We start from the raw sequence: 22,645 nt of genomic DNA on the forward strand, positions 1-22,645 counted from the left end.
TCAACAACACTATCGAGCGAAGCGAGATAGTGGAGCACTGACTAGTGTCATAAACCCGAGCCCACTAACTTGAGCCCACTAACCCGAGCCCACTAACTTGAGCCCACTAACTTGAGCCCACTAACTTGAGCCCACTAACCCGAGCCCACTAACTTGAGCCCACTAACCCGAGCCCACTAACTTGAGCCCACTAACTTGAGCCCACTAACTTGAGCCCACTAACCCGAGCCCACTAACTTGAGCCCACTAACCCGAGCCCACTAACTTGAGCCCACTAACTCGAGCCCACTAACTTGAGCACTGACTAGTATCACTATCTCGCTTTGCTTGATAGCATCAGTAGTGCAGTGGTTTTTAGTTTTTGAAAAGGCATGTAGTTGAAATAGCCATTGTAAGCAAAATAAAGTTTATTATAGTTAGATCTTGATTTTGTGATTATAGTACTGGTACACATCTACAATGCCCCACTATCACACTTTGCTCGATAGTAGGTCCTCTATCACACTTTGGTTTATTCAATCTGTTTATTCTCTTTTCTGGTTACACACGTGTTTGCTCTAATTAGCAAGCTTATCCATCCATCATAACTCCACTCATTGGCAATGCCCTCTCCCCCAGTAAGGACAATTATTACCTATAACAAGTATTGAAGTGTTCCTCCACTATCGAGCAGAGCGAGATAGTAGCGGTGGCAGCTACAAAGTGTTGCTCCACTATCGAGCAGAGCGAGATAGTGAGATAGTATCAGTGACAGCTACAAAGTGTTGCTCCACTATCTCGCTATGCTCAATAATGTCGGATAGTGGGATAGTGTCGGTAAAACAAAAAGATTTGTATGTTTTCTAGCCCTAATTATAGGAAAGGGTAGGATGAGACTATATAAAGAGGTCACTATTCCCCATAGGAAGAGAAGAAGACAAGATTTTTCATCACTACACATTACCGATCCAATATATATATATATATATTGTTTGGGTCCGTTTAGTCAACTTTAAACTCTTTCCTCTATGGTCAACACTTGTTATCTTTTTGGAAAGAGTGACTGGCTTTAGTGACTGGCTTTAGTGACTGGCTTTAGCGACTGGCTTTAGTGACTGGCTTTGCGCAGTCTACGCTGTCTCAACCCCCATCAGCTAAAAGTAGTGAAAGAAAAAGTTGAATTTTCGCGATGCCCTGAAAAATTTCATCGCATGGGCATCGCATCGCATCGCATCTCGCTTTTAACAAGAAGGCTCTTTTATATTTGATTGCATGCCAATTAGACTGTTCTCGATTGGAGCCAACACGTCAATATTTAAGATGCCAAAGAGGACATTCAAAAAGAAGCATGCCAAAGGTAAAGGCTTTGATAAGAGACAAAGCAAGAATTCTCAAGAAAGTTGGTCTGATGCACCAAGAGAAAACGAAGTATGGGAAACCTATTACAAAACCATGAATATTATACCTCAAAGTGAATGGGACGACTTCAAAAAAGCATGCCAGTCAAATTTACCAATGACGTTCAGGATTACGGGGAATAGGAAGCATGCGGAGGAAATACGTAATATTTTTCTCAATAGACATGTAAGCAAACTTGAAGGTCAAACTTTTGAAGGAATTGATATAACTCCCAAAAACATCGAGTTTTATCCTGATAAATTGGGATGGCAAATTGATGTTAGCAAGCAAGTTATTAAAAAACAAAAGGATTTTGCCAAAACTCAACGATTTCTCGTGTTGGAGACCGAGGTGGGGAATATCAGTCGACAAGAAGCGGTGTCTATGATCCCACCTTTGCTCCTAAAAGTGAAGCCAGAGCACTACGTATTGGACATGTGTGCTGCTCCCGGGTCCAAAACGGCACAGTTAGTTGAAGCGTTGCACGCCAATGACGAAACAGCCTTACCTACTGGGTTTGTTTTAGCCAATGACTCTGATTACAAAAGAAGTCATATGTTGGTGCATCAAGTAAAGAGATTAAACTCGCCGAATTTCTTGGTAGTTAACCACGACGCTCAATTATTCCCACGTATACATTTGAACGGACGTCGCGAACACTTGAAATTCGATAGAATTTTGTGTGATGTTCCATGCTCGGGTGATGGTACAATGAGAAAAAATATCAATGTCTGGAGAGATTTTAGAGTTGGGAATGCTCTTGGTTTGCATCCTTTACAATTCAATATCTTGAATCGTGGAATACAGTTGTTGAAGCCAGGTGGGAGACTTGTTTATTCTACGTGCTCCTTGTCTCCAATTGAGAATGAGGCCGTTGTTGCAGAGGCTTTGAGAAAATGGGGGAAGAAAGTCAAGCTTGTTGACGTTGATCAAGAATTGCCTGGGTTGAAAAGATGCAAGGGATTAACTGACTGGAAAGTTTTTGGTAAGGATATGGAAATTAAAGAAAGGGGCCAAACTGAACTACCAAACTCAATGTTCCCCCCAACTGAAGATGAGATTAAGGAATTTCATTTGGAGAATTGTGTAAGAGTTTACCCTCATTTGCAAAATACCGGAGGCTTTTTTATTACTGTTTTTGAAAAAGTTGACCACGAGTCAAACAAAAGAGGGGGCGAGGAACTGGAGTTTGATGTCGAAAGTGGATCAAAAAGGCAAAAAACAACCCAGAATGATTTGGAAACTGCAGAGTCAACTCCCCAACCCAACACCGCCTCAACGGCAACCACAACAACAGAGGAACAGCCAATATACAAAAAACAAAAGCTTCCAAGAGATGCAAATGAAGAACCATTCATATTTCTCAGTCCAGATAATCCAAAGTTAGCTGAATGCTTCCCATTCTATGATTTCTCGAGTTCATTTAATAGAGATTGTACACTCGTTCGAAATGCCACTGGAGAACCATTGAGAACCGTATATTACACATCTCCAATGATTAAGGAAATACTTACAATTAAAGATCAAAAATTGAAATTGGTTCACGGTGGTATCAAATTATTTGTGGCGCAAAGAAGCGACATTGGCACTTGTCCATGGAGGATACAAACCGAAGCCTTGCATACGGTTGAGCATTTTATTGGTGACAAAAGACGTTTGAGATGCAACTTAAAATTGTTGGAGTACTTATTTACTAATGGATTTCCTAAAATCGAAGAAGTTCGGGAATCAGGTATAGATTCTGAATTCTCCAAGAATTTGGATACCAAGGAAGAAGGTTGTTTATTCTTGGAAGTTGAACGTAGAGGTGAAGGTTTAGAAAACTTGTTTTTACCTATATGGAAAGGGAAAAGCAATATAAATCTCATGGTTAGTAAAAAAGATACACATGAGTTACTCTCTAGAGTTTTTGATATTGAAACCTCCGCCAAAGATGCTGGCAAGGAGTTTGCTCATCAACAAAAGGTAGAAGCGGCCAAGAAGGCAAGAGAAGAAGCTGATAGTAAAGGGGGTCAAGACTCTGCAGAGAATGAAGTAGAAGATGAGATAGTTGAGAAAGCTACCCTTGCTGGAGCAGAGAACGAAGTAGAAGATGAGATAGTTGAGAAAGCTACCCTTGCTGGAGCAGAGAATTAGAAAATAAAAATAAAGGAGAGAATCTATTATTTGGGTCGGGTGCTGCTGTGTAAGTGTTCTCTCTCTATTTCCACTGTCTCTTTTCACCTAATTAGATTATTCAGACATTTGAACCTCGTCATTTTCATCTAGTGTTCCTCCATCGCCATTTTCATCTAGTGTTCCTCCATCGCCATTTTCATCTGGTGTTCCTTCATCGCCATTTTCATCTAGTGTTCCCTCATCGCCATTTTCATCTGGTGTTCCTTCATCGCCAATTTCGTCTTCCTCTATCTCCTGCGCAAAGCTCTTTTTCTCTACCACCTCTTGTAAAAACATTTTGCAGACATCTTCAGTTACCAATTCATCAACCCAACTCTCTACCAACATGCCCATTGCTAGTAGCGATGTCTCGTTCATACACTCGACATATTTGCTTCTTTCAGGCTCAACATCTATATCCTTTAAATATTTTCTAGAAACAAAGTAATGAATATTCTTCAACAAATCCGAACAAGGTAGTAGACTATTCCCGTCTTTGTCCTTGGGATCAACAATTGGGATCTTTAGTAAACCAGTTTTCAACATCTCTAAAATTTCGTCAGGCGGGACAGTTCTCCCCTTTTGCACAACTACCTTGTCAAAATCATCGGCTTCTTTATCAACGATAATATTCAACCCTCGCGAATGAGAAATAATCTTGTGTGTGGTTCGGTTGTCAGCGACATACTTTTTGTCAATTTGTTGATTCTCCCGGTACTCTCCATTGCACGCGCTATATACGTTGGTGAAAGGTAGTAGCTTCGACTGGGCCAAGTTCATCGGTGCTATGAGAGATGAACCTGGTGAGAGAGATGAGAGAGATGAGAGAGATGAGATGAGATGAGATGAGAGATGAGAGATGAGATGAGCTTTGCGATAACGGAACGGAAAAAACAAAAACCACAAAGTGAAAAAAAAAAAACACACAACATAGGAAATAGAAAGAAAACAAACGGAGGGTGAGTTTAATAAGACCAGAGTAGAGGCATTTCTTACCAGTTGTTGAGACCTAGATAGTGAGGAATGGTAGACCAGAGTTTAATAGATCTGCATTACGAGCGGCGAGAGGAAATACAACGGCTACTACAGGAAGATGAGAGGAGAAAGAATATTATTGTAACTGCCATACTACGATTGATGATTACAAAACAAAACAGTCAAATACAGGATAAACCCCCATCTGAGGGTGATAACAACAAGAACAAGTATGGTGACGATGTTGACGCTAGGAATGATCTTGAAATACAGTTGAACAAGTTGAAACAAGAGCATTCAACCAAACTGAAGTTGACCGATGCCAAGTTACACGCGTTGAAGCAAGAAAATGAACGATTAAGAGCACAAATCAAGAAGCTAAATAGTGGTGGCAAAAATAATGACCATACTACCAAAACGAAGACGAGTATTTTCAGTACCAGTAGACGAATAATGCTGAACCAAAAATCTATATTCACGCCGGATAAGTTCAAGTCGTCGGCTTTTGGCGTCACCACCTCGATGTTTTCCCAGTCATTCCCCACAATTTTTAATGATGATTTAATGACTCCCGTGAAAAAGCCAAGCTTAAAAGCAACCAAAAGCCTAATTGAGTTTTCACCATCACAAGACCATAAGAAGCAAATGGAAGATATCCCTTTGATTTTACCCAAATTGAGGGGTGGGTCCTTCAATGCAGCTTCATCGCCTATCAGCGCCAAAACTTCACGAACTCCGTCCAAATTTATTGAGAATTTCGATGATGATGATGATGACAATAATAATAATAATAATAATAACAACAAGAGCGGTGGTGTTGGATCAAAGTCGGTGTCGCGGAGCCCGTCTCCTGATTTTACTCCTAACCGAAAATCACGAATATTGAGAAGTGCAAATTCCACAATAACTGAGATTAAGCCTCAAGAAACTGAAACTGCTGTTGAAGACAATGACAAGTCAATTGGGGAGGAAACTAAGACTAAGATGGTTAGGAAGAAAACCACCACCAACAATAACAGCAATAACAGTAATAATAATAATAACAATAACAACAACAACAACAACAACAACAACAACAAGAATGATACTAATTATTATAATAATAGCACTGTCACTACCACCACTGAATACGGGCTTGCCTTTGAGTGTGGCGGTGATGTTGATGAGGAAGAAGACTTGAATACGCTTGCAAAGTATGAAGACGCAAACTTTGAAGAAGATGCCAGCGACAGCAACACCACTGTGGTTGTGATGAAGAAAAAGAAGAAAAAGAGTTTAGAAGGTTCCGAGATTGTGTGGGAATCTGAACCGCCAAAAAAGCGCAGAAACGTTTTCACCATTGATTGAACAATAATATTTACAAAAAGAAAAGACAAGAATACCATATTACAGTGAACACTCTGTCCCTTACTGTAGCCTGTAGCTTGTACCTCTAGTTCTAATACCTCTAGTTCTAATACCTCTAGTTCTAATACCTCTAGTTCTAATACCTCTAGTTCTAATACCTCTAGTTCTAATACCTCTAGTTCTAATACCTCTAGTTCTAATACCTCTGGTCTAGTCTTTAGCAAGCGACACTAGCGAGCTGGTGGAGCAGGAGTGACTATCGAGTGGGACACTAGCGAGTGGATCAGTAGATGTAGAGAGTGGATCAGTAGATGTAGAGAGTGGATCAGTAGATGTAGAGAGTGGATCAGTAGATGTAGAGAGTGGATCAGTAGATGTAGAGAGTGGATCAGTAGATGTAGAGAGTGGATCAGTAGATGTAGAGAGTAGCGACACTAGCTCGCTTCGCTCCCTACTTTGCTCCCTACTTTGCTCCCTACTTTGCTCCCTACTTTGCTCCCTACTTTGCTCCCTACTTTGCTCCCTACTTTGCTCCCTACTTTGCTCCCTACTTTGCTCTCTAGTGGAGCAGTAGCCAGTACTTTGGCCCAGTCTCCTGTCCAACCTCCATCTTGAAACTGTTTTCCTTTGGAAAAAAAAACAAAGAAAAAAAAAATTTATTTTGGCGAAAGCGCTCAGTGAAATATCAGATATCATTTGATGGCAAATTTCTTGAGAGTGAATATCATAGAGCGCCATTTTTTGTGACTGAGATCCCCCCCAACCCCCTGCCTCTTTGTCTCGTTTTTATAGAGGATTCGCGATGATGAGAGCCAGCAAGAACTATAGAGGAGTTTTCTGTTTGCGAAAAATTCCTAGATCAGCCCTATATTGTGAGACTCCTCCCCTTTTATTCCAAGCCAGACATGCATCAACAGCAGCTTCGAACGTTGGTGGTACGTCATTAGAGTCCCTTTCACCATTGATAAATCAGCTTCCAAAGTTGTCCAACTCATTTCCGTTTATATCTCGGGAAAACAAGTGGGATACTCAAGATCTGTTGGTTTATTTTAATTCCCCGCCAAAGGAAGATATAAATGCCGAGGACAAATTGATTTCCAAAGATAAACTGAGGGAAGGTAGAAAAGAGGATGAAAATGAAATTGAAAAGGGGAAGAAGGAGAAGGAGAAGGAGAAGGAGAAGGAGAAGGAGGTAGACACGGAAACGGAAACGGAAACGGTGACGGAGACGGAGACGGAGACTGTAGATAAGAAGTCTACAGATTCCAAGGTTAGCATTGATCCAAATTCACCGATTTCAAGCAGAGGCTTGGGATCTTCCAATAATAATAGCAGCCGTAGCGGTAGCAGCCGTAGCGGTAGCAATAACAGCAATAACAGCAATAACAGCAATGGTAATGACAGTAATGATGGTAATGATACGCGTTTGGTAAATACAAATACTGGTTTGTACACACCATTTTTAGCTATTCCAATGAAAGATCGTCCGTGTTTGCCAGGAAGATACTGTACTATATCGGTTGATGATCCCGAAGTTATCAGATGCCTACAAGAAATGTTGGAGACAAAAGAGACTTATCTTGTACTCTTCCACGTTCGAGATCCAAATGACGAAGATACAGATATCATCAAGGACAAAAATTTTGTTCATGAAGTTGGAACTTTATGTCAAATAGCAAAGGTAACACCACTTAACTCTACTCGTGTAAATATATTAGCGTACCCTCACAAAAGGGTCAGGTTGGTTGACTTGAGCACACCAAAAGTTAAAAGTAAAAATATCGAAGAACAAAAGGACTTCCCAACTGCGTACCTCAAAAAGTATGGAGTTTCATACGCTGCTGTGCAACCAATTGAAGATGAACCTTTTGACAAGAACAGTGTTGAGATTAAAGCGCTAGTCGAAAGGGTGAAAACCTTGTGTGGCGGGTTTTCCCCAAACCCCTTGGCAGTTACAAATGGGGCCAAGATTTTGAACAATCCTTCGATGTTGGCAGATTATATTGGTGGCTCTGTTTCTGGAGATCCGAAAGAAATACAAGAAATCTTGGACAGCTTGGACGTGAAGACCAGATTAGAGAAAACTTTGAAGTTATTGAAAGTAGAGGCTGATGCTGATGAAATGAAACGTAAAGCGCATATGAGCATGAGAGAGAGAACCGAGAAACAGTATGCCCAAATGTTGATTAAGGAGTATAGCAAAGAGCTACTTAAAGCCGCCGGTATTGGTGAGAACTCGAAAGGTAGCAAATTCGATGAACGAATCAAACACTTGAAAATGCCCGAAGAAGCTTTGGAGGCTTATCGCACAGAGAGAGCAAGATTGGGTTCTCAAAGCGATGTCGAACTGAATGTAGTTGAGCGATATCTTGACTGGCTTACATCTATTCCTTTTGGTGTATATTCAAAGGACACGTTTAATGTGAAAAAGGCAAGGGAAATCTTGAATCGTGATCATTATGCTTTGAAGGATGTTAAGGAGAGGATATTGGAGTTTATATCAGTTGGTAAAGTTTCCGGAAATGTAAGTGGTAAAATTTTGTGTCTTGTGGGACCTCCAGGTACTGGTAAGACATCCATTGCCAGATCAATAGCGGAATCTTTGAATAGAAAATATGTTAGGATTGCCGTTGGTGGTGTTCAAGATGTCCATGATGTCAAGGGACATCGTAGGACCTATGTGTCTTCCCTTCCAGGTCGCATTATATCCGCATTGACGCAGGCCAAGACATCTAATCCATTAATGTTGATTGATGAAATTGATAAGTTGGATACCACGACACATGGTGGTGCTGCAAGAGCATTTTTAGAGATTTTAGATCCAGAGCAAAATCATGGTTTTGTTGATAACTTTATTGAAGTCAAAGTTGATTTGTCAAAGGTTTTGTTTGTTTGTACTGCCAATTATCTTGGTTCGATTCCTGAACCATTGAGAGACCGTATGGAGATCATTGAGGTTAACGGGTACACTAAGCATGAGAAAATTGAAATTGCCCTTAGACATTTGATTCCTAATGCTAGCAAGAAAGTTGGGTTAAAAGAAGGAATAGTTGATATTCCGAAAGAAACCATTTCTAGGCTAATTGATAAATATTGCCGTGAAAGTGGAATGAGACATGCTAAAACATTGATAAATAGGATCTTTAGTAAGGCTTCGATGAAAATAGTTGAAGAAGTTGAAGAAGTTGAAGAAGTTGAAGAAAAAAGTTTGGATGGAAAAGCAAAAGAGATTACTGCTACTGATGCTGATGCTGATGCTGATGCTGATGCTGATGCTGTTCTGAAGACTACTGTGGAACCCGTCACATCTAGTACGTCACCAATAAGTGATGCTGATGTGAAAAACAATGTATCAGCTTCTGAAAAGACTAATAAGGAAACCACATCAAGTACAGAAGAGAAAGCAGCGGAGAAGCCTGGTAAAGAGGAGAAGGTAGAAAAAGAAGAAAAAGAAGGAGAAGAAGAAATCGCAAAACTAATTTTACCCGATGATCTCAAGATTGAGGTAACTCCAGAAAATCTTAAAGATTTTGTAGGACCAGAGATTTACACAAAAGACAGAATCTATGAAAAATTGAATCCTGGTGTTGCTACTGGGTTAGCATATAACACCTCAGGTGATGGTGATGCGTTGTACATTGAATCTATACTAACTGATGCTATCAGTTCTGATCTTGGTAACACTGGTATTGATATCACTGGTTCCTTAAAGGATGTTATGAAAGAATCTGCGTCTATTGCCTACTCTGTTGCCAAACAGTGTATGGCGCAAAGATTTCCCGAAAACAAATTTTTCGAAGCTGCACATATACACGTTCATTGTCCAAGTGGTGCTATTCCAAAAGACGGTCCTTCTGCTGGTATAGCCTTTGTCTCGTCGTTAATATCATTGGCTTTGAATAAGCTGTTGCCTAACGATACCGCCATGACTGGTGAAATCACTTTGACCGGTAGGGTTTTGGCTATTGGCGGATTGAGAGAAAAGACATTAGGTGCAAAACGTGCTGGCTATACCAAGATCATATTCCCCAAAGATTGTGAATACCAATTGGAGGAGATTCCTGAAGAAGTTAAGGAGGGCATTACATATATCCCCGTTGAGTGGTATGATGAAGTATTTGAAAACTTGTTCGATGTAAGCAAAGAAGAAGGTAATGTTGTGTGGCAGAAAGAATTTGCAAAATTGGAAGAAAAGAAAAAAGCAAGGAAACAGTGAGTTTTTTGAAAAGGCTTTAATTGTATATATATTACTTTGTATGTGTATGTGTTTGTGTGTTGTGTGACATTCACAGTATTAGTGACGCTTTGTGATGAATCATTGCTGTTTTTATAATAGATATGATAACTATTCTTTCTTCCTTTCACCTTAGTTAACTTTTTTGTCGTCTTCGTTAATCTTGCCGAAAAAGTTCTTAACCTCTTCCTCGGTGACAACCTTCCCTTGCTCTGCAAAGGGTTTGAAAAAATTTCGTAATTTCTCTCTCATTTTATCATATCCTTGTATGGTTTCAATTGTTTGACTACGAGGTAAGGAATGTATAGCGTCAGCTGTACACATATCCAAGAATGAGACTGTTGTTGACCACTCTTCTTCCGATTTGTCTACTGGAGGTTGATATACAGGATCCTCATTGTAAAGATATTCATTACTATCAAAGAACTGCTTGAGTTTTGAGCTTGGCTCTAGTGATGGTAGTGCTTTTTTCAACTTGTTTTTGAAATCATTTGCTAGAAAGATTGAAAAGGACTCACCTTGTTTCCCCTTTTCTTCCTGGTTTTCTAGCTTCACTTTTTTTGGTTTTGGTTCATTTACATTTTGAGAAAGCTTATACCAATCTTCAACAGTTTGTACCCCTTCGAAACGCGGCAATTTTTGTATTATAACACCCGGAATTTGCTTTTCAAGTTCATTGAATACATCTGAAAATTTCGCAACACAATTCCAGCATATAAATTGATCAAAACTGGATAGTATTGGGAAATATTTTAGCTTTTCAATCATTTCTTGATCATCAATATCTATTTCATCATTCTCCTTTAATTCATCTTGCTCTTTGGTTTTGTCTATTCCATCTTTTTCCTCTAGTTGAGCTTGCTCCTTTGTATTGTCAATTTTTTCCTTTAAATGTTCAACATTGTTTTTAGAATTCTGGCCCACGCCAACAGTGCGGGCATCATGCTCAGCATCAAATCCCGGCAGTGACAACTTATCCAACATGTTTTCTCCATTTTCTGGGTTATTTACTTTAGTAGGTTTTGTAAATGTGTCGGGAGCAAACCCCATTATACACCGATCGTGAAACCAATCTTCTCCACAAAAAAATCCGAAATAACATTGTAGCATATTCCCTGTTTCCTCCAAGGGGTTGTAAAACAGTTTGCACCCACAAAATTTTCCGTAAAAATTCTGGTTATAGATATTGGTGCTGCTTGGTATATCCTCGGCTGGTAACGTAACGTTACTTGAATGGCGGCTTCTTGAGCTGCTGCCGACGCCGCTTCGTATTGGAGTCGTTGCTAATGATTTCGAGTCATTATGTTTTGCTTTTCTTCTCAACTTGCATGCGCCATCAAAAGTTTTGGCCATTTTAGTAGTTCCACAATCACATACAAATGCTCTCTTTGTGAAAAGTTCAACCAACTCGTGTTGAGAATGGCAATGGATTGAACATGAGTAGCATACACCAATAGGAGTCTCGTCATTCTGTTTGGAACATGTCAAGCAAGCATAAACGGATTGTCTCAATTCCCCCATTTCGTATGTACACTCATCAGGATCATAAGGCATAATCTCTCTGGCTTCCTTACCCAACTCCATTTGTTGGTTTATGTAATCAACAGCCGTTATCGAATCCCGGCTCTTGGTTTCTAACTCTTTACTACTCATCTTTTGGTCCTAGTTGCACTTTTTTACTCTAACCTGATTACAAAAGCAAAGAATTCAAAGTAGAGATGGTGAAAGAGGAAAACAAAAATTGTCGCGTTGATAAATTTCAATTAGTCTCAACACAACAAACCCACTTCTCTATATATCATACACATTAAACTTTACAACTTGCTCAACACAACCAATTGGTCCCTACAAGATGCAACCAGCTCCCTTTAAAAAAAAAAAAAGAAAAGTAACCAACTCTTTTTACAAATTACAAGTATAGCAACAATTCAGAATCGTAGTTGTAGCCACCTCGTGTGGAATACAACGGACTTTTCAAGAGAAGACAACAGAAACTAGAAGTTTGGTATTCTTCTATAATCTCAAGGTTGGCATTCTTGCCTCTTTTTTTTGTTTATTTGATTTTTTGATTTTTTCCGACACATCAAATAATTTACATTTAGTTAAGCATTCTATGCAAAGGAAAAGATATTAGTATCCTTCTCATAATCAGTATCCATTTCCCATAATCAGTACCCTGTAGCTTGTTACAACACCCTGTAGCTTGTTACAGCACTATCTCGCTCTGCCCAATAGTGTTTAAGGGCATTCTACTCAATTGAGGTAATTTCCTTGACAATTTCATCGTAACCCTCTCTATATTCCTCGACTTTATCAGCATTCTTCTTCGTCTTTCCTCCGCCCGGCACGATCATAACACACGATGTAGGTCTCTTTGTGGCCCCCGCACTTCCCAAATCTTCTTTTGAAGGTACAAATATGTAGGACACCGAGTTATCCTCGCATAAAACAGGTATATGTGAAATAACATCTGCGGGACTTATATCTCCTGCAATAACAACGAGCCCCTTTTCTCCCTTTCTCAAGGCCTTGACAACCTCTTTAACTCCTCTTTTAACATGTTTCGCTTTAGAAGCTTTCTTTATCGTTTTCAATATTTTCTTGTTCAATTTTTTCGATGCTAATGGTTTGGCAAATGGTAACTGCGCAGACATTCTCTTCTCATAGTTGTCCTCTACTACTGCCGTTTCCTCCAGTTTTGACTTGCTCTCTTTGACCTTGCCTTCTTTCTTACTGCTGCCCATTTTACCTGTGACTTCGTTATACTTATTAAAGCTATAATGCTAGTGCTGGGGTAATCTCATCTTGAAAAATTTCTGCTATAAAAAAGCGATGAGGCCCTTTCTTCTTTTGGACACTTGGTAGCGATTGCGATCATAGCACAAGGAGCTTTTCTTTCTCAGTCTCATTCACAAGTAACAGTCAACCAGTTTGTCTCATTCACAACCATTTCGTCCACACACGGGTTTGCCTTTTAGTGATTCCAGTTTCATCTGAAATGGCGCCTCCATATGACTCCAAATTGTCGAGAAAGAGAAAGGGAAATTATGAAAAGCCATCGTCTTCGTTAGCCTCCTCCTCCTCCTCCTCCTCCTCCTCCTCTTCAACGCATGCTTCACCTTCCTCAAACGCGATTCAGTTATTGTTAACTGACGAGTCAGGTCAACAAAAATCAACAAAGACATCTGTTGACGAGCTAAAAGTTCGAAATTATTTGAGCAAGATGGAGCCGAGACTATATATTTCCAAGGACCTGAAAACGGTTCAGTTGACTACAATTTTGAGCAATTCAGAAGCAAGTGCGCTAGACCCACAATTCACGAAAAAGCTAATAGAGAACTTTCATATCGACCATGTAAATATATCTGACCCTATTCCTGGTTGTATTGACTCATTGGTTACATTTTATGGAACTTTTATCAGCATAGCTAAAGCAGTGACATACGTGGTGTATGAGCTAAATGCTAAAATAAACAACCTACAAGATGAAGTGTTCACTTTAAAATCGACAAACTATAAAGCCCATTTCCTCCTTCATAGTGCCGCAAAAGTCCATGGGTTAAGGTATTTTGATATGGCTCCTAACCACTCCTTTGAATTCAACAACAAAGTTTTTGATGTATTTGTACAGGGTGATTTTCATGCAATATTCAACTTTGCTCTACAAAGTCTAGAGTGTGGATGGAATGTCGATAGCAGCAAAATAAAACTCGAACCATTATTTGGTATACATCTCGACCCCGCGTTGAAATCACGAGATCCAGAAAATGTTATGTTGAAAAGAAAATCAAACGACAGATTGTTGAAATATTTATATTCTACTCTGAAATTTCAAAACCTAATAAACTTGTGAAAAATTAAAAAACAAGGATAGAGAGAGCATGCCAGCTTTTAATTTTCACACACGAACTAGTGCGGTGTTTTTACCCTTTTTAGATATTGAAGCAACTCTATCTCCCAAACTTAAAGCCAAACCTTGTCCCTTTGATCTTATTCTAACATGGCCAATTATAGGACCGTCATTCTGTTTCTCTATACACAAATTGGCCAAAGCATCTTCACCAAAAGTAGATCTGGAATACAAATTGGCAGATAAAAACTGACATTCTTCACCAATAACTGCACCTGGTGTCAAGCATTTCATATTTGTACCATTCATTAATTCCCTGAGGTAATTGTTCAATGAGTCAATCGGTGATTTGATTGTAATCTTGTTCTCCCATTCAAACTCATTCCACATCTTGCGGAACTGGCTCTCTGAACATGTTGCTGGTTTGATGTAATCCATTATATCGACATGGACATCATTCAAGATAACAATTGTTGAATCGTCTGAATGTTGACCGTCATAAACAATATTACCAAAGATAACACCCGTGTCGGCTGAAGTCACCTTGATTGTAGTTTGAACCTTATAAAATCCATGAGGGCCAATGTTTGCAGTTGTGGGTTTATCAACAACCTTCAAATCTCCCAAAGTGGCAAATTCAACAGACAAGTTGCGCAAAGTTGAAGTTGTTTGATTCACCAAAAGTACATCCAACACCACATCATACTGGTGTACTTTGACAAATGCCTCGGCATATATTGGATCCGAAAACCCAGTCAATTGTAAAATCTTGTTCAATTTGGAAGACAAGTTCTCCTTCTTTATATTAGAGCCTGACGCCGATGCTATATCGTCAATTTCCTTTGCGCCAGCTTTGCCGTCTTTGTCAAGTTGTCTGAAAACAATCGAATCATCGACTTGTTCTGCATTGCTTACTAAATCTTTAGCCTCTGCTTCTGTTTTCTTTAATTGAGCTTTGTGGATTTGCTCTCTGAAAGCATCTTTGGTATCATCAAGGAAACTGGAGGTGATGCTGCTTGCATCCTCCTCGTCATTTAGTATCTTAATATAAGATATAATTCTATCGGCTGAATCCTCGTCAATTTTCTTAGTAGCCAATGTGCTTTCACCTAATCTTACAATAGAAACCATGATCAACAATGCCTCAGCTTTTAGAGCATTCAAAATCCTCTCTTGAGTCTTTAGTTCCTGTAATCTAAGAGTCAATTTAACCAAGGTAGATGACAATACAGCTCCAAGATAGAAATCACCAGCAAGTAACTGTTTTCTAATTGGTGGTTTGCTATCACTGTCTCCACCGTTAACAATTTCTGTTGTCAAAGCAGTCTCGGTCGCATAAGTTCCATCTGGCAACACAACTGGTCCTTTCTTCTTGTGTTCTTCACCATTACTGCCTTCTTCGGTTTCCCGAGATGGCTCCTTAGCTCTTAATTCACTAGTAACAATTGGTACCTCACCTATACTTGCTCTAATGTGTTTCCAAGCATCCTGAATCAATGGCTCATCGAGGGCATACTCTCCAATCACCCAAAGAGCGCCTCTAAACACTTTCCCGCTCCTTATGTTAGGTATTACTGAAATCAATCTCCTAAGGATAGCATCTCTTAACTCGGGATATTTCTCAACAACTTCCTTAACGAATGTTATCACTTCATATGCAGCGGTCGAATTCAAATCTGCAATGGAATCTAATAGCAAATCAATCACATTTGCTGCAACCTCCACGAATTTAACAGCTAACTGGTGTATGGCGTTGATCAACAACTGTCTATACTCTGCGTTCTTATCATCATTGGATGAGCTCGTAGCTTGAAGTTCCTTCTTTAATAACTTAACAACATCTTCAACATTTCTTGAACTAATAAACTGTAAAGTGACATCTAAAGCTTTCTTTCTAACGTCCAAGTCTTGTGAGGATAATACTCTCAAGATTTCCAAAGATAAATCTTGTAAAACGCCTGGATGTTCTTTGTTCAACTCGTTGATTCTGTCCAACGTTATAATCTTTACATTATTATCAGACTCCTTAGTAGCCAATTCGACAAACTTGTTAGCAGCTAAAAGAATCGATGAAGGGTTCAAAGTCAAAACAGTCAAAGCATTTGCAGCTTCATACATCACGACATTTGAAGAACTTTCAAGGATTTCTGTAATTAATTGCGTATACTGCTGTTTCAAATTGGAGTTGTTCAAAGAGTCTTTCTTGATAAATTCAATAAATGCCAATTGCAATAATGGGTCCAATGTTTCAATAACACTAATATTATCCTGAATATACTGTAACGCGGCATTTCTATTCAAATCACCGAGACAAACAAATGCATTTCTCTTGCACACAGAGTCATTCTCGTCATACAAGAATCTATAGATCAATTCATCGGCATCGGGACACAAGTGATCACTAACTTTATAAATCGACCATAATGCAAAAACAGCATTCTTGCGGACATAAGCATGTCTGTGCTCCAAACATTGGCGAACATTAGGAACCAAAGTTTCCAACAACTCGGCTTCTTTCAATTTAGTCAAGTATCTCAACGTGTTACCTCTAATGTACTCGTTTGGATGCTGTAAATCACGTTGAATAGCATTACATACAAGAATCATTTCATGTCTCATTTTGCCCTTCTCGTCCAATTTAGGACACACTTCCCAATAGTGGTATAACAATTTCTTCAATTCCTTGTTTTTTGACGGCATAACGAACCTTATAATGTGCATCAATAGCTCAGGCATAGCATCTCCATTCAAAATAGTAATCAAAATCTTTTTCATTGTATCAACCTTAACTTCATCTTTGCCCTTTTCCAACAAGGTCTTGAACTCATTGATAGATGTTCTACTAGCCGCATTGGGCTCGTAGATCAACGTGTACCCACTATCATTCATCATCTCCCAACAATTATGGCCCACTTATGAATAGTATACCGTTCCTTTACGAATCGTGATACTTGAAAAACTCAATGTTTTACGTGGTTCAAAAGAGAAAAGAGAAAAATGAAAAATGAAAAAAATCAAAGTGAGAAACATATGGTAGCGAGAGCGACACCAGCAAGTGGCATCACTAGCGAGTGGTGCGAGCTAGTGGTGCAGTAGAGTAGCGACACTAGTAGCGACACTAGCGAGTGGGGCGAGCTAGTGGTGCAGTAGAGAAGCGAATGGCGACACTAGGGAGTGGAGCGAGCTAGTGGTGCATTAGAGAAGCAAGTGGCATCACTAGCGAGTGGCATCACTAGATAGTGGTGCAGTAGCGAGTGGTGCGAGCTAGTGGTGCAGTAGAGTAGCGAGCTAGTGGTGCAGTAAAGAAGCGAGCTAGTGGTGCAGTAGAGTAGCGACACTAGTAGCGACACTAGCGAGTGGAGCGAGCTAGTGGTGCATTAGAGAAGCAAGTGGCATCACTAGCGAGTGGCATCACTAGATAGTGGTGCAGTAGCGAGTGGTGCGAGCTAGTGGTGCAGTAGAGTAGCGAGCTAGTGGTGCAGTAGAGTAGCGAGCTAGTGGTGCAGTAGAGTAGCGACACTAGCTCGCTCCACTCGCTAGTGATGCAGTAGCGGCACTAGTAGAGTAGCATATGGTAGCATATTTATGGGAGAGAAAAAATAAATTCGTTAATGTTAATCTGAATCACTATTGTCATCGGGGTTAGCCAAAACCAATTTGGGCTTTTCTTCTTCGGTATCGCGGCCATTGGCTCTTCCATTCCCAGAAATTCCATGGGAGCCAAATACTTGGTCGATATTGCCAATGCCGTCGTCTGCATCCATGATTTTTCCAGATATTTCTACATCTTCTTCTTCTTCTTCTTGTTCATCTTTGTCGTCGTCACCATACTTATAGGCACGATGTTGGTAATATCCTCCAAATTTATCGGTGATGCTGCCTGAACTCTCACTAGACACAATAGAATCTGTTCTTTTAAGATTATGTTCATTAGTATTAGCCTTGGTGCTTGCTGTTGTGTTGGTACTGCCTATACTCTGAGTTTCTCCTAAAGGTAAAGAAGAACCGTCAGTAACTGTTCTTTTAAGTGAATTTTCTCTTGATGCTTTTGTAATCAGTGAGTTTTGCGAAATAGTATTCTTTAATGGATTATTTAGCTGTGCAGTAGAACCCGTTGCCATTGCTGGTGCGGTGGTAGTGGTAGGGAGGGCAGGCATGTGTAATGCGGTAGAATCGTCACCCTCATCAATTTCAGTAGCCAATAACCTAGGCTTCAAGTGGCCGTGTTTCAATTCAACACCACTAGTCTTTTTACGACTACTGCTTCCTGAATTACCTGCAAGTCGTTTATATTTCCCGTTTGAGTTTTCCTTTGTCGCCGTCTTGTCGATTGGTAGAATACCTACTGGTAATTTCCACTTGGATGGTCCCAGTTCATTAAATGCTGTACCTGCATTTCTTCTAATCGTAAGAACATAATTTGATCTTTCACCCTCGCCTGGCTTCAAACTCACTGTTTTCTTTAGAGCAGCAAGGGTAACATGTCGATATGAATTTGAGCTTCGAATAGATCCCATTGAGCTTGATGCTCGATGGTACGACGAGGGGCCCTCGCGAGATCCTCGTCTGCCAAAGGAGTTCAACGAACTGAGATTGGAATAGGAAAGCCCTGAGCTCTCTGTGGATTGGTGTTGCAAAGGTGGTGGTTGTGGTGGTTGTACTTGCTGATAGTGTGATGGTGACATTTGTGAGTGGTGAGGTGGTGTTTCTGGCGTTTGCGGAAACATTGATACATTATTAGGCTGCTTTCTTGACGGCGTTCTTGAATATGACGGCGAGGACGTGGAGCCTCTTGAATTTTGAGGCATAACTGGCGCCGCTGCAGATGAGCTCGTTGAGGGGTTGGTGGTGCTGGTGGCGGAGGTGGTGGAGAAATCAAAAGGTCTTGGTGCTTGATACGGCGAAGTAATTGAAAAACTTGATGCTTTTGAAGATTCCGAAGAGTCAAATAAGTTATTGCTTGCATTGGACGCTAGCGTCTTTTCAAACGGGTTTATATTTTCATCTTCGCTATCCATAAAGTAGTTTTGAATAATATGAGGAGAATTCTCAAGTGATTCATTGGGTGTGAAATCGTTAAGCTCTGTTGATGAATTAAATGGTGACAGAATAGGATATGGTGCATCACCACCATACCTGTTATAATTCGCATGTCCATCAAGGTCTCTCATCTCCGTTAATTTAGAGACATTAAATCCATGTACATATCCAACGGCCGGTGTTCTATCCGCATCGCGTGTTCCATCTTGATCAAACAAACCTCTGTTTTCCATATTACTTTGAGCATACACGCTACTGTTTTCAGTATTTGAATCACCAAGTTGTAAAAAATTATCAATGTCTCCCTCTGAATCTGCCTGCGATCCACGACCATGACTCACTCTTGTTTCCGTGTCCCTTCTGGATGACGAGCCAGAAACTGGACTATCGTTACCCAATTTCGAGCTTGATAAACGCCAATTGTCTCCAAAGTCAAATGAATCTATATCACCTGGTGGTTTTCGACGTGTTTTGTTAATAGATTTGGGACTACTTAGATCAGCAGCGTTTTCTGAATACATGGAAGAGTTGGATCGTGAAGTCGATAGCCTATATTGATCCAACTCCTGTGTTTGCAATCCTTGCAATGCATGTGATGCATTTAGCTGCGAATTGGGCAATTGTCGTTTGAGAGATTTTGGTTGTTGCGCATATAGTTGATCTCTTGCAGCTGATATTGAAGATGGCGATGGAGATGAAGAAACGGAGCCACTGGCTGTTATATCAATTATCGGTTTCGCCGGTGGCGTTTGTTTAGATGCCTGCATTGTTGCATGTTGCAGTGCTGGTGCTAGTGCTGGTGCTAGTGCTGGTGCTAGTGCAGGTGCTGGTTTAGGGTTAGCGCTAGTGCTAGCGCGTAATGTACTCATTGAGGACTGGGAACGAAGTCCTCGCTCTTCGTGTGTTGGTAGCCCCGAGTTTAGTGAAGCATTGCTTCGATTATTGGTCAACTGGGGCCTACTGTTATTCAACTGGTGTTTCCCCAATACTTTTGGCGATGGAGAAAATGAACGTAAATGTGACGATAATTTGTGAGGCGGCGGCGGCAAGGAGCCCAGTTGTGGTGACAACGATGATGACGGCGACGCTGACACTGACGCTGACACTGTGTGAGCATTTGATTTTTTTTCATTGTGACTGAGACTACTATGGCCCTGGTTGAATATTGACGAGATTCTCGACCCAAATCCTTTCTTCTCTGACATTGTTAACAAAAAAAGAAAAAAAAAATTTCAATAACTCAGTAACAAACAAAGGTTTCCCGCTCTTTCAAAAACCGGGGGATAGCGTTTTTGAGATTTCCATAGACTATCAACAATATCCAGCTCTCCTAAAATAACCAAGCAATATAAAAAAAAATCTGGTGTTCAACCAATTCTCTAATGTTTCACCTGTAAGTTAATACCAACATCGTGGAGAAGCTTTTCTTGTATGTGAAAGAAAAAAAAAAAGAAAAAAAAGAAAAAGGTTTTGTTAAGTCGTGCGATGTCTGGTTAAGAAAAAGCATAAAAGTATATTGAATCACATTTATCACTGAGGTGAGTTTGGGAGTTTGCTGAGACTGAGTCATTGGGTTGCTTACTGGGGTTGCATACTCTCTGGAACATTGGTTGGTTTTACTGCTTCACATTCGAATGGGATTGAAGCAGGGTGGAGTGAAAGAAAACTGCGGCGGTTGTTACAAACTCAATAAACTTCAATCGGTAAAGTTTATCAATTTATGTATACAGCAAACGCAGCAGCAAGTTGAGTCAAGCTTAAATAGTCCCAGTCCGGTTCGGGCAATGGGACGTCGACGAAGCACATTAAGCGTTATCCCGCAGTATGCTTTGCCGCGGCTAGAAGAGTACGATGAGTCTCCCCAGAAACTATGTGATTTCTTGGAACTTCGACTTTTGACGTGTTTCATGACTATCCATATTAGGCAAAAGTTGATATACGTCAGCTCTGTGGCTTTTAAAGAGATGGATCCTCAGTTCCAAGTGCAATTGCCGCACATTCCTCCATTTTTGCGTAAATGTGTAGTTAAGTTATGGTATAATGAAAGTGACCTGTGGAATTTGCTTTGTGTGTACAAATTGGATTTATGTCAATTAGTGGAGATCAACAAGGTTGAAGGAGATGAAGATTCTGGGTTCAAGGAAAATTCGCTTTGTATGGAGTTGAATTCTCGTTGGTTTACTTTTAAAAACATGCTCGTGCCAGATTATGTAAATCAGTTTACTCAAATAAAAAGGACGTGGCATACAAGGTCGGTGCCGTCTTATACTTTTGATCAAATGAGAGCGATCAACAACTTGACGAAATCAATTAGAGAGCTAAAGATGTCGCGAGATAACTTGAAGAAACAAATTCGGCGGTACATGATGAAATTGGATACCAATAATGCTAACAATTTGCCTCAAATCATAGATGAGTTGGAACACAAGTGTACCTCTTTGCAAGGTGATATAAACAAGATCAAAACTCAGATTGAAGCTACGAAAAGAAAAATTTACGACTCGAGACTGGAAATCAGTCACATTAAAGATGTGGTTTCTAAATTTGATGGTGTTCAAGACATGATCAATGATAAATTAGAAATATATAATCATGAGCTAGCATCAACTAAAGAAGTCACCCTAAGCACAAAGAAAGAGATAAAAAGTAAACTCAGTCGGTTTATCCTGGTGATAAACGAGATTATTCCAATAAAACCAATTGCCACCAACATCGCCGCCACCTCCTCGTCCAACTCCAACTCCAACTCCTCCAACTCCAACTCCTCCTCCAACAACAACTCCTCCTCCTCGTCTAAACTATTTTCAATTGCAGGGTTCGAATTCCCGTTGAACTTGACAGCAGTAAGAGGCATATGTTATTACGGCAACTCTACTTTACAAAACATATACTATGAACCACAATTTGATACTACTGGCCAACTACACAGTTTCAACATTTGTCAAATAAATGCATCGCTCTCGCACATTATTCAACTCATGCAAGCTATTGCTTGTATTACTTCAACTCCCCTCCGTTATAAAATGATACACGCAGGTAATCAAAGTTATATCATGGAAGAGGATTGCAAAAGATACCCCATACTTGGCAAGCAACCAGCAGCAACAGCAACAATAGCAACAACAACAACAACAACAACAGCAGCAGCAGCAGCAACAACGGCATTTGCTCGTAACCCAACATTCAAATTCCCCTTATTCTACGATCCAAGAGATGCCAATAACGAAAAAATTCTTACTAACCAAGGTACAATTACAATGAACCAGGAATTTGAGTATGGCTTAAACCTATTGTTGAAAAACATGAGACAATTGTTAATATGTGTTAGAGAGGATATCTATGATATTAGCGGAGAAGAGCGTATTCCCGAAGACTGTTTGGATAATTTCCTTTGGGGATTGAAATACTTGGAATTGCTAATGACTTGTTAAAAGGAAAGGAAAAAAAAAAAAATTGACCTTCAACTCTATTAGTGAATCTAGCCTTCTTCTGGGTGTTTTTATACATAAAATTAACTGCTTTAAAGATCTGCAACTTGTAGAGCTTACTTGCTTTGTTCTATGATAAACTTATATATATACATTTATATATTCAAAAAAATTGATCATGGATTTTACTCCATTGCAATCAAAAATGGAAAAAAAAATAGAAGTGTTCTAAGTTTC

At 39.9% G+C, this 22,645-nt stretch overlaps 10 protein-coding genes across 10 annotated transcripts; 5 read left to right on the top strand and 5 right to left on the bottom strand. All coding sequences in view use genetic code 12, as the record gives it.

The window, feature by feature from the left end:
* Positions 1-1,251: 1,251 nt before the first annotated feature.
* On the top strand, positions 1,252-3,513 carry KGF56_002615 (tRNA (cytosine-5-)-methyltransferase; the record flags this gene model as incomplete). The annotated part of the gene is made up of 1 exon (XM_049323864.1): positions 1,252-3,513. One exon carries the CDS (start codon positions 1,252-1,254, stop codon positions 3,511-3,513), a length of 2,262 nt encoding a protein of 753 aa, XP_049180315.1.
* Positions 3,514-3,609: 96 nt separating this feature from the next.
* Positions 3,610-4,314, bottom strand: KGF56_002616 (uncharacterized protein; the record flags this gene model as incomplete). The annotated part of the gene is made up of 1 exon (XM_049323865.1): positions 3,610-4,314. The coding sequence occupies one exon, from the start codon at positions 4,312-4,314 to the stop codon at positions 3,610-3,612; it is 705 nt and encodes a 234-aa protein (XP_049180316.1).
* Positions 4,315-4,671: 357 nt separating this feature from the next.
* KGF56_002617 (uncharacterized protein) lies at positions 4,672-5,856 on the top strand (the record flags this gene model as incomplete). Its single annotated transcript, XM_049323866.1, has 1 exon — positions 4,672-5,856. The coding sequence occupies one exon, from the start codon at positions 4,672-4,674 to the stop codon at positions 5,854-5,856; it is 1,185 nt and encodes a 394-aa protein (XP_049180317.1).
* Positions 5,857-6,658: 802 nt separating this feature from the next.
* On the top strand, positions 6,659-10,072 carry PIM1 (ATP-dependent Lon protease; the record flags this gene model as incomplete). Its single annotated transcript, XM_049323867.1, has 1 exon — positions 6,659-10,072. The coding sequence occupies one exon, from the start codon at positions 6,659-6,661 to the stop codon at positions 10,070-10,072; it is 3,414 nt and encodes a 1,137-aa protein (XP_049180318.1).
* A 150-nt stretch (positions 10,073-10,222) lies between these two features.
* KGF56_002619 (uncharacterized protein) lies at positions 10,223-11,743 on the bottom strand (the record flags this gene model as incomplete). The annotated part of the gene is made up of 1 exon (XM_049323868.1): positions 10,223-11,743. The coding sequence occupies one exon, from the start codon at positions 11,741-11,743 to the stop codon at positions 10,223-10,225; it is 1,521 nt and encodes a 506-aa protein (XP_049180319.1).
* A 596-nt stretch (positions 11,744-12,339) lies between these two features.
* On the bottom strand, positions 12,340-12,834 carry NHP2 (snoRNA-binding protein; the record flags this gene model as incomplete). The annotated part of the gene is made up of 1 exon (XM_049323869.1): positions 12,340-12,834. One exon carries the CDS (start codon positions 12,832-12,834, stop codon positions 12,340-12,342), a length of 495 nt encoding a protein of 164 aa, XP_049180320.1.
* Positions 12,835-13,088: 254 nt separating this feature from the next.
* Positions 13,089-13,943, top strand: KGF56_002621 (uncharacterized protein; the record flags this gene model as incomplete). Its single annotated transcript, XM_049323870.1, has 1 exon — positions 13,089-13,943. The coding sequence occupies one exon, from the start codon at positions 13,089-13,091 to the stop codon at positions 13,941-13,943; it is 855 nt and encodes a 284-aa protein (XP_049180321.1).
* A 45-nt stretch (positions 13,944-13,988) lies between these two features.
* On the bottom strand, positions 13,989-16,832 carry SEC26 (coatomer subunit beta; the record flags this gene model as incomplete). The annotated part of the gene is made up of 1 exon (XM_049323871.1): positions 13,989-16,832. The coding sequence occupies one exon, from the start codon at positions 16,830-16,832 to the stop codon at positions 13,989-13,991; it is 2,844 nt and encodes a 947-aa protein (XP_049180322.1).
* Positions 16,833-17,554: 722 nt separating this feature from the next.
* KGF56_002623 (uncharacterized protein) lies at positions 17,555-20,185 on the bottom strand (the record flags this gene model as incomplete). Its single annotated transcript, XM_049323872.1, has 1 exon — positions 17,555-20,185. One exon carries the CDS (start codon positions 20,183-20,185, stop codon positions 17,555-17,557), a length of 2,631 nt encoding a protein of 876 aa, XP_049180323.1.
* Positions 20,186-20,614: 429 nt separating this feature from the next.
* KGF56_002624 (uncharacterized protein) lies at positions 20,615-22,411 on the top strand (the record flags this gene model as incomplete). Its single annotated transcript, XM_049323874.1, has 1 exon — positions 20,615-22,411. One exon carries the CDS (start codon positions 20,615-20,617, stop codon positions 22,409-22,411), a length of 1,797 nt encoding a protein of 598 aa, XP_049180324.1.
* Between the last annotated feature and the right edge of the window lie 234 nt (positions 22,412-22,645).

The sequence above is a fragment of the Candida oxycetoniae genome (genome assembly GCF_023343755.2).
Source record: "Candida oxycetoniae strain CBS 10844 chromosome Unknown scaffold59, whole genome shotgun sequence".
Lineage (NCBI taxonomy): Eukaryota > Fungi > Ascomycota > Pichiomycetes > Serinales > Debaryomycetaceae > Lodderomyces > Lodderomyces oxycetoniae.